This window comes from Opisthorchis viverrini (assembly GCF_000715545.1).
Source record: "Opisthorchis viverrini unplaced genomic scaffold opera_v5_76, whole genome shotgun sequence".
Taxonomy (NCBI): Eukaryota; Metazoa; Platyhelminthes; class Trematoda; order Opisthorchiida; family Opisthorchiidae; genus Opisthorchis; species Opisthorchis viverrini.
The window spans coordinates 1082334-1093584 of record NW_008751730.1 but is presented as its reverse complement, the minus strand read 5'-3'; the positions used below and the strand labels follow the sequence as shown (position 1 = coordinate 1093584).

Below are 11251 nucleotides of genomic sequence, written 5' to 3'. Positions count from 1 at the left end.
TATTAATAGACCTTGTGCACCTTTGGTGGTTGTTTTGACGCGAACGCTAGCTTGAGAGGCTCAGACCGAGAACTAGGGTGAGGAATATACCGTTACTACACAAAGGCTGATGGGTCGTGAGTCCTAGAGCGCTCATTGATCAAAGCCACTGAGTTGTGATTCATGTCTCTCATCCATAGCGTTCGCCCCATCGAGAACCCCTAAAACAAGTGTGGTTCAAGCGGTCAAACATCAACTAAGCCCATCAACTCTTATCACCTTCCGCCACATTCGCTCTCTTCTTCACACAAACAAATATCAAGCAGAGGAGATCACACTCATATATTTGTAATGCACTACTACTCATAGGGTTGCTGAAAAATCCTCGACAGCCCACAACCGGTTTCGCCCTCTTTGGGGCTGATCGCGTAGGTGCAGTCCCCGAGTTTTCGTCAGCCTCATGTTCTACTTGAAATCAAATTGCACGAAATTAACGAAATACACTCATTTGCAAACGGATTTGGTTCTGTGAGAGACTCACCTGGAACCCGGTTGAATCTCTCGGTTTCGATATCTCCTAGCAACTGAGATCACACTCACTTCTAGTATCCTGGTCAACTTCCGTTCAGAGATTGGACTTGTGCCCACAAGCATTCTTCGTTGTCTATATATTTCCACTGAATGCTGCTTCGGACTAAATAAACATCTTTGGTGGGTATATGTGAATGCCCGACGTTTCTTCTGATCGCATGTCAAGTTTGAGAACAGTTTGACTTGCAGATGACTTCTGAATGCTGTGCGATTTGAATCTTCGCTGTTCCGGATGGCTAGCTCTTATTGGAAGAGGACGAGTTAGGGGATTTTGCAATCGCCGGCTCTTTACCATAGGTTGTTTCTTTTACAACCGGAGTCTCCAATTGCAAAGGCGATTTTGTGCAGATCCTCGGTTTTATCCTAACTACCTATCGCTCCATCGATTATGCCTCAATTGACTAAGAGCGTCTCTCGTATACCTCTGTTTCGCTGCTTTTGGCATTATTGGCATACAAAAAAATCGTTCAGCTGCAACACCCCTTCGGTGCCTAGCTGCCATTCTATCCAAAGGAAGCACGAAGGCTGGGATACTGCCAGGTTGCCCAAGCCTAGACACGGGAAGTCGAGAGGCAGAGATCGGGTTCGAACCCCGCACCTTCCGGTCAGTAAATTCGCGCTCTAATAACTTGGTCCATCTCGCCCTCAATGGCATACAGCGGCTCCGATCCTTGAGGTGGCTGCGTTTTCAACGATTATACGACTCCCTCGATAGACTTACGGATACCGCTGTTGACAGAATGCTCCCATGTACACATTTCCTCAAACCGGAAGAACCCGCGCGCAAGAAATCGTTCAATCTATTTCAACATAGGAGCGAATGTTTAGACCCTAGTGTTCCTAAATGAGTCGCTCAATCCTTTCGGATCATAATACTGTCGCTGACCAAGTCAAGGATATGTTCATCGGTCACAACCCCGATCAACGGGCTAGCACGCTTGCAGGAAGTCGATGCCTTCGAAATCATGTGAAAGGGACCAATCAGGATGCTCCTCCCTCGTCGTGATCCCGTTATTAGTAGACAAAAAGTCCCCTCAAGAAAAAAGCCGTCCCCTCCCAAATAGTACTAGTTCTCCCACGGGTTCCTTCCCAATCCTTCTGGCACGGAGAGTATCCCCACATTTTTTCCCGCACACGTGCTCGAACTCACTTCCTTCTCTTTCATCTTCCGATCTCTCTCAGATCCGACGTTTTATGACCAAACAACTATGGGATATGCAGAGCAACGGTCTGCCAAGCGATCACCAATTTATGCTTACAAGGTACCTACTGGAGTACGTATCATGTGTACATTCGTTTGTCCCGCACTTGCACTGTGAAATCTTGACGTTCCGAAGGTTTTCGATTGGGTAAGGGGGGCGTATGTCAGTCGACCGACTTCCTCGAAGGGCTCTTTTCACACAACCACATGAAGAGTGGAAGAGAGCCAGAGGCGGTCAAACAGTGACTTGGCAGCGAAGCATGAAAGCCATTACCAGCAAACTCAGCTGCGCTGGTCACTGCGGTCTTCCTGGATGGGGATCCCGAGACGGGCCACATCAATAGCTAGAGACATTGTCAGACATGGCCCAGTTGCGCCCTCAATGGCGCTCGTGCATCCAAGCTATTGCCTTCAATGCATAGCTCCTTTTCCAACCCCCCCTCACTTGACAGCCCACTGGCAGTGGTGGATTTATGCACCAATTTATCATCTCCCACCTGCAATGCGTAGCTACCTCTCCCTACCCCCCCCCAGAGCATCGGTGGACGAAACTGCGGGCGCTACAACCACTGTGCGACGAGTAAGCGGTTATTTCAGCTGACAGTGATGATGACGATGATGAGTAAGACGGCGATTACCAAATTACCAACCTGCGGACTAGAAACCCTCAATTGTGCATTGACGGTGTTCCTAGGGCCCCACAACACCTGTGTTGTCGATAAATGCTGTGAAGGAACAACGACGCTAAGTTCCACCCGCTGTGAACAGTTCAGAGCTGGCGTCAGGTGGAGCGAAACAATCCGGGTGGTTCGAATCTAACTCAAGTATCATGAACGCAAGGTCGATGGAAACTTGGGGACTGCGCCTACCTGACGAACCTCAAGAAGGGTGAAACCGTTCGTGGGCTGTCGATGAGTTTTCAGCAACCTTGTGAGTAGTTCCCTTTATAAGTATCATGAGGTTTCCACTACCGACAAACCCTTTCACGAGGGGGATCAGATGTTCTCAGCATGACCAGAAATCAATTGAGTCAGATATTAAAGAGAAAACGTAACAACCCAAACGAAAGGGGAAAAATCACTTACCTGAGAAGAAGTCAATAAACTCAAATAGTCCTGTCCGTATGAACGATTGTGATTACGCACAAAACTGGGCAACTTCGCATCTGAGGCGTCCGCCACGTTGCCATGTAATTCCAAAAATTCACTCAAAACCTGCAGATAGTCGTCACTTCCCTAAAAGATAAGAAAGAGGACATCGAACACTTTTTGACCGGCGAGGAGAATGGCGGAAATTTGAAGAAACAACAACCGGCAATAAACCGCAAGTTCTCCAAGCGAAGTAGGGTCTCACAAAGCTATATCTTGATAATGTGGTTTCCCTCAAACAGGTAAATCAAGATAACGATCTAGGAAGGTGGACACGTTGACTACGAAGCTGTAACAGGGCAGAGTAACCCGTCTCCGGTGAGGTTCAATCGACCGTGATAAACTAAGTGGTCTCTGATGGATCAGGATGAAAGCCCTGTGGACCCTGAGACGGTCCACATCAATGGTTGGAAACATTGTCGGACACGGCCCAGTGGCGCCCTCAATGGAGTTCGTGCATCCAAGCTAATGTCTTCAATGCGTAGCTCCCTTCCCAATCCCCCCCACTTGATAGCTCACTGACAGTGCTGTATTTATGCACCGCCTGCAATGCGCAGCTACCTACCCCCCCCTCAATCATCGGTGAACGAAACTGCGGCAGCTACAACCACTGTACGATGAGTACGTGGTTATTACAGCTGACAATAATAATAATAATAATAATGTCCTTTAAGCTGCGCGTTTTTAGCTGAAACGAGGGCTGCGGCGAAGTAGAACTCCAAATGGATAGTAGATATAAATCTTTCTTCTGAAGTCAGTAGATGCCGATGTTACCAAATTTGTTCCAGACGGCAAAATGCAAAACAGGGTTGGTTTTAACTGAAATTGGAGCGCGATGGCTCAAGTGGTCAGGGCGCAAGTTTACTGGTCGGAAGGTCCGCGGTTCGAACCGGGCCTGCTCTGCCTCTCGACTTCCCCTGTCTAGGCTTGGGCAACCTGGCAGTACCCACGTGCCTCCTTCGTGTGGCATGGCAGCTAGGCACTGAAAGGGTGCTTACAGCTGATGGATCTCTTAACTGAAATGACAGTCCAGACAGAAGGATCGTCCTAGCTACGATGCAGGGTAAACACATTTCCTGACTTCACCACAAGCAGTAGCTTATGCAGGACAGTAAGATACTGATGCGCGCGTCAAAGTCAACTTCCACCGTTTGTTTGCCGCCAATACAAACTTGTTATCACATGCTCGTTCACTGAAAACCAGCTGAGGTCCCCGAACTGCGGACTGGTACGTCATCTATAGAAAAACCACCCATGCCGACGTATCAAATCTGATGGATGCGAGGAACAAAAGATGCCTGAAATATTCGGGAACATGAGCCGAACTTCAGGAGGTTTGCAGTCGGTGCCAATTGTTTCACAAACAACCGCGTCGCAACTGAAAGTGGTTACGAAGAAACTGTTAGGGTGGAACATAAGGTTGATGGAAACTCGGAGACTGCGCGCCTACCTAATGAGCCCGAAGTGGAAGGCCGAAACCGGTCGTGGGCTGTCGACGGATTTTCAGCAACCTTGTGAGTAGTTTCCTTTATGAAAACTGTGGAGTAGTTTTGAGACGACCACCAGAGGGATAACCGCTGATTGTTTACCACTGACAATGTCCACTTACAACGGACTATTTCTCAGTGAATTTAGGAGTGATCTCGTGTGACCTGATGCCCACTCCACCTGAGTTCAATGACGTCCTCCCATTGTGTTTGTGAACTTGGATTAAAATAGATGTGAAACATGTGAACAACTGATACATTGCGGTGACCCTCTGAAAAGATCAACTTGGGTTGTCTGAAGTGGCCACCAGCCTAGAGGGAACCACTTTTAGTCGTCCCCCCTTGATTCTAAGCAATAGCAACGAGGTCACTGTGTCCAATGGCTTCTCGTGTCCACAACCGGGGTGGGGAAACTCCACGAAATATCTGGGTTTCACAAACGAAAACTTGAAAATCAAATTGACCCCCCGCTTCGACGTTATTCTCTCAGGTTTCGGCTCATCGAGGACTATACCAGCTCGTGTACCACGGTCTAATTCACAAAGTATCGTCAAAAACATCAGTTTGAACATATGTCACTTTTAAAAAAAGAAAGACTGCCAACTATACCTTCCACATATAACGCTCTTTTCCATACACCAGACCGACCGGTTTTCCAGACCAGGTTCGCTTGTTCGACAGGCGTGAACCATTGAAAGACTCGACAATGAATCCGAGAAACGTGTTATCCGGCGAATGTGCTGTTCAAAGAACAAATCGGGTGTGAGCGAACACGCGCGAGAAAAGACGATCGATCACCGAAATGTGCAAACATTAAACGGAGACCAACAAAAACGTATTGCACATCACTTGAAATGAGGAATCGCCGTTTGCCGAGCACTACGCAAGGATCGTGCGCCACGTCAGCTAGTAATTCGGAAACAAAGAATACCAAGTTTGATTTATCGACACAGGAACAGTGGAGTCAAATCGTTCAGAAATAAATGAAACCTGTCCAAATACTGTGCGAGGAACACGTTAAATGCGTTGATGGGAGCAGTATGCGGCTAGTTTCAGCCTCATAAAGCCCGGTAAGACCAATTGAAGCGGCATTTAAAAGCAGTTTGGGCAGATTCTGATTGGTCTATCTACTAAGTCGTTCGACAATCCCCCCGGAATACATATAGGATATAAATTCATGCCTCACAGTACTGTGTTCTAGAATGCTTTATGGACGATCAAGATAAGACAACCAATCAGCTGTAACACCCTTTCGGTGCCTAACTGCCACGCCACGCGAAGAAAGCACGAGAGCTGCGATACTGCCAGGTTACCCAAGCCTAGACAGGGGAAGTCGAGAGGCAGAGATCGGGTTCGAACCACAGACCTTCCGGTCAGTAAATTCGCGCTCTAACCACTTGAGCCATAACAGCCCCGAAAGATCGAGAAATCGCCAGTAACCACAGGGCCCTGGAGCCTAGTGAGACGCACTCGGAAATTCAAGGGCTACACACACGTCCCAAAAGACACAAGGATTTTGGGACCTGATTTCATCACTATGTGCTTGGGTCATTCTTTTAGAGGATATCATGCAGGATGAACTGTCACAACTCCAGAGAAACCACGTGATCGGCTCCATGGTCAATGAAACTTACTCAAACACGTTTGACCAATCAAGACCAGATGCTGAAGTGGGTCCGTGCAACCTCCTGCCTCGACCATCAATCCGCGCACACTAGCGCGTGTATGGCTTAAACTGACGTAGAAGTAGAGAGAGGCGGACATAACCAGATGTCTCGGGCTTCGACCTTCATTAAGCCTTCTGATTGGTTGATATTCTGAGCTAGTAGGGGCTGTGTGGCCATCCATCAGTCAGCTACTACTGAAAAACTAACCTCCAATGCTAAAAATACGGTTCCAACCAACTTACGTCACTTCTGGTGACCTATCGAAATGCAGTGCACAGAAAATCACTATTCGAATCAAAGGAAATGTTTTAATGGGTTCCGAAACACACTTACGGGGGAGTCTTGAGCTCATGACAGCTCAGCTCAACTACGCGATTTTTACAGCCGATTATGATGATGATGAACGAAGCGAAGACGAAAGCATCCACCGAAACAAGTGTGAGAGACTTCACGAACTTCGCCCACTTGTACCTCCCAGAAATCAATATTCGTCACCCATGGAAACGACAGCCATTGGTTTGTTCGCGGAGCTGTGCAATTGGTTTCCCAACGCTTCACCACCAGTCATCATCATTCGTCACGAAGAGATTGCACCTTATCGTGGTGTGACGGTTTGTGTACCCCGGAGACCCATTGAGCTATACCACGGGGTCTTCGCGTGACACTCGGAGTCTGCCATACCAAGTTGGTCGATGGTTAGAGGTCTGACGAACACAGTCTTTCGGTCCCCCAGGTTGGGAGTTGGAACCTGTATAATGTACTTGCATTTCCAGCCGAACACCGCTACTTTGCGGTTAGGCACTTGAGCCGAAGGCCTTGGTTCAGGACCCTAATCGTTCTCCTGTGGGCGCCCTGGCAGTATCCCAGCCCACGTACAACCATGACATACACAACTAGTACGGCACTGAAGCATCACTGCTAACACTGATGTTGCTGTCTTTGATGACGAGGATGATGATGAGTCATCATCAGTGCCATGAGTTTGGAAGTCTTCCATCCACAACGCAGTAATGATGCCGTCTTGTCTGGTGATGAAATATTCGCAACCAAATTACCCAGCCCGGCGAACAAACCAATAGCAATCATTACAAACTAAGCGAATAGTAATATTCTCCCAAGTTACAGTCGGAGACGTTGTTACAAAGCACATGTCAGGACTATGCCGAGTGTATGTCAGAGCTGCGTACGAACGTGGGAAACGAATAGATTCACTTACGGAACATGGTGAAGAACTGTTGCAAATTCAATTGCAGACCGCCCCATGTTGCCTTCTGTCGATTGAACGCACTTTCAGTGCCAAACGAATCCAGAATACGAAATTTGCATGCGGGGACTCTGACGAGAGATAAATCAGCGGAGCTAAGATTGAACAACGAGGTATCTTACGAATTATGAGTCTAAGAAAGTGTAGTAACGGTATTTTCTCAGCTTAGTTCTCGGTCTGAGCCCCTCAAACTAGCGTTCGCGTCAAAACAACCACCAAAGGTGCACAAGGTATATTAATGCCAGAAACGAAGTCAAGGACAGGTGTACAGCTCTTCGTATATACAGCGTAAGCGGTTACAACCTTCTGGAAGTTCTGATGCGTTCTGGACGCGCCATTGGCAACCGGCATTTGGCCAATACTGGGTCATGATTGGCTGTTGGGTCCAGATTTTGGACCGATCAGATCTCGTCTTGATGCCGGACCGGCAAGCGTCCCAAATTCTTGGCCAATCTCGTGCGGGTCAGGCTTATCGGCCGTAGCAGCGCCTAAAGACGTGTGGATTTCTGCCTAAAAGAAAGATTATTTGGGTCCGACCTTAGCCGAAGTCAACGGATGCAGGCGCATGTCGATTCTCCCGGGCAGAATTCAGAATGCGCTATAGGATGTTGTCAGCTCCGATTACCTTGGTAGACCGACAATCTGATGATGAAATGCCGCCCAGAGCAAAACTGCTCCTAATTTACAAAGGCGAACGGCGACATTCAAGGTGAATGCCACGATCCCGGGATACAATGACCTTCTGTTTGGGTTTCTGGTAGGAACAGTTACCATAACAGAAGAATAAAAGAGCAAACTTAGACACATGTCCTTAGAGTCCATAAGGATGTTTCCTGAAGAGAGGGAGATATAGCGTTGAAAGGAAGAAGGCCTTAGCTTCAAGTTATTTATTAGAAAATGTCAACTGAATAGTTGGACTATTGGACAGGGAAGCAAAACTCTCATTTGCATCTTATTTACAAAAAGATCGAACATCCATCTTCTCTTAAACGCGTCTTCCCGAACTTTCCTGGATACTCATTGACTGTTGCTCAAGTCCAAGCAAATGCTACAAAGCGACTGCACAAATGCCGCAAAGCAAAGCGAATTTAGAAGACGAAAACATACTACTCGCATGCCTTCCCCATCAGTAGTATCACCGTTACACCCTTCGCATAGAACAATGATTTGCTCCTGTCTCGGTGTTTGACTATTGAACTCCATTCGATGAGAATATCCTGACAGCGGGAAACGTTAGATCACAGATCTGCTCGATCAAACAGTGCATACGTACTGGTTCCGCCGCCTGAATTGTCCAAACACAACTAGTATGATCTGAATACAGTTTTAAGGAAGACTGGACTGGCCTATTGCCTAAATCGCCTCGACAACCAACCCACCGAATTCTCTTGACTTCAAGTAAACAGCGGGAAGTCTTGTTCATACCTAGTTGTACAGGACTAGCAACCACGAAGCATATCCAGAAAAGGAGTTGTTCTGATGACAACACCCCACCCCCAGTCTGACCTGGAGAAAAATTGACCTCAAATGAAGATCACCTTCCAGGTGGATCACCTGCATCTCCTGTTCCCCAAAACCTGTGTACACTCACACTTGCTGAACTGGTCAAATGAGAGTGGAGAGTAGTCAGCGCGGCTGAGCACAACTCACCGATGCGAGTGACCGATAAATCTATGACGTAGCATGCAGGTGTGTGCAGCACTCCGCTGAGTACAGAGCCAGCCACTTATTTGGTGCGCGCATCTACCAGTCAAGACTGCAGATAACTGAGAGCTAAGGGCAACTAGAAAATTCGGTTTCCTGAAAAATAAGTGGTCATTTCCGGTACAGGAAACTCCAACTACTGAGTTGCTCAAGCGCCTCTGTAGGGAGAACTGTAGACTACGGGTGCTGAGTTTGTGGGAAGGGACTTACCGAACATTTGCCCTACGAAGTTGTCGGTATCCGGTGATATCGGTGAAGATGAGGTCAACCAAATTGCTATCAACTTGACAAGGAGTTTTCCCGTACTCAGGTATACGCAGACGCCTAGAGAGTGGAAAATGAACAAAACAATTATGAAAGTGATGTTTAATCGATTTTCTGTCCCGACTTGGCTTACGGTCTCGCCTGGAAATTTCAACTTCCTTATAGTACCAACAAAGTACAAGTAGTTCGGAAAAAAAGAATTCACATGACGCGGGAATTTCCCATCTGGGGAGTTGTCATTTATGGAACCAGTCAGCAGGTGGAAACGTCATGCAAACTAGCATCACCTATGGAACAAGCGTAAAGCCAACTTATTCGTCAAGGGTCGAGTTCAAAATGCTGCGGTGTGCTCCATACGGGTCGAAAACCTGGCAAACGCTCGCCGAGGCTGTCAACAGACTTTCCGTGTTTGACCATCGATGTCTTCGGAGCATTGCCCAAGAGTAATGCTAAAGTACGTCAGAAAGATAACTCGCCCAATAGAGATGAACTGATTGCACTGGCTTGGTCACGTGCTACACATGCTAGTCGAGCGGCTACCTCAGAGAGTACTCAGCTGCGCTGGTCGTTGTGGGTGACTGTTCAACCCTGGAGGGGACGCCGAGAATAGATGTATCAATAGCTGTTGCTTCCGATGCACAGCTAGCTCTCCCGATCTTCCCAACGAAAAGATCAATGTCACTCGTGGATTCCCGAGTACTACCTACTATCTTCAATGTGTAGCTATCCATTCGCAAACTCCCCAGATCATCGGAGAAAGAGACTGACAATCGTGATCACCACACAACTTGCAGGCGGTTTTAAAGCTGAAGATGGTGATGAACTGTGCGATTAAAGTGGCGCTACGTCCTGTCTAAGCGTGAGCTATCCACGTTGGTGTTCAACCGACTGTGGTCGAACGGTTGCGAGTTCTAATCCCGATGGATGCGAACTGATGATGACTGTCCGCAAACACGGGACCGAGACTGACTTCACTTGAAGAAACAGGCGATACCGATGTAATCTTTTACCGGCATCGGGAAGCGGAGCGAGGACAAGTATAGTTGCACAGACGAAGGACGCTGTAGCAACTGTGTCTGAGGTAATGTGGTCCACACCTGTCCGGAAGGTTGTGGGGTTGGAGGCTAATACATGAAACCCTATCCGCATGGAAGTGACGCGCGCTACTCGGCACCTTTCATTTGACCCTTACGCAAGTAGCAAAGGATCCACCCATATGAGCATCGTTCGAAGAAATGCTACCAGTCAATAGGGGGGAAACCTGCTAGAACGTAGACTGAATCAACCCAATATCGGAAAACAAAGCATTACATATCGAAGGCAAAGCGACCCTGTTCTTAGCACAGTGGTTGGTTCACGTCCAAGTCTCCGTTTCACCAGGTCACGTGCTCACGTTCGACACCCGAAATCAGACAAACTCATGTTAACAAAGTTCGGTTTCATGCTTTAAACGGCCTGCAAACTTATGAACAATCGTCTTCATCACCATGCAGAACAATAAACCAGGAACACATTCTCACGCCGACTGACATACAACTCTGAGGGAATGAAGTCATAGTAAACAGAGGAAAAAACATGGAGAGGAATGGACTTAGTGCGATGAAGTCCAGGGGAAAAACAAGATTAAGGTGCCTACAACTATGAACAATCCTAAGCTCGACATAACATAGTAATTAAGGCGCAAACGTAGTGACCGGAACGTCCGTGGTTCGAATCCAACCCCGGCATCTCGACTACTCCAGTCTAGGTTTGGGCAATCTGGCAGTATCTCAGCTGTCGTGCTTCCTCCAGGTAAGGTAGCAGCTAGGCAGTGAAATGGCTACAGGCGAATTATTATATATATATATATACGGTACTGAAATAAGCATCAAACTGAGATGTCATCAACAGGTTTCCACCGTCCTTTCCCGAACGCACGTCAGCCGAACTGCAGCTAGACATCGCAG

At 47.6% G+C, this 11251-nt stretch overlaps 2 protein-coding genes across 2 annotated transcripts in view; one reads left to right on the top strand and one right to left on the bottom strand.

The window, feature by feature from the left end:
* Positions 1–11251, bottom strand: part of T265_04472 (hypothetical protein) — a gene marked incomplete at both ends in the record, with an annotated part of 58639 nt that overhangs the window by 3681 nt on the left and 43707 nt on the right. The window contains 4 exons of the mRNA XM_009169221.1: positions 2857–3006; positions 5016–5146; positions 7290–7408; positions 9252–9365. Of these exons, the coding sequence (XP_009167485.1) occupies positions 2857–3006; positions 5016–5146; positions 7290–7408; positions 9252–9365 (514 nt within the window). The remainder of the gene's footprint in view (positions 1–2856; positions 3007–5015; positions 5147–7289; positions 7409–9251; positions 9366–11251) is intronic.
* Positions 3469–11251, top strand: part of T265_04473 (hypothetical protein) — a gene marked incomplete at both ends in the record, with an annotated part of 23036 nt that continues 15253 nt past the window's right edge. The window contains 7 exon segments of the mRNA XM_009169222.1: positions 3469–3531; positions 3681–3869; positions 5608–5778; positions 7502–7567; positions 7583–7799; positions 9629–9853; positions 10984–11101. Coding sequence (XP_009167486.1) covers positions 3469–3531; positions 3681–3869; positions 5608–5778; positions 7502–7567; positions 7583–7799; positions 9629–9853; positions 10984–11101 — 1049 coding nt within the window.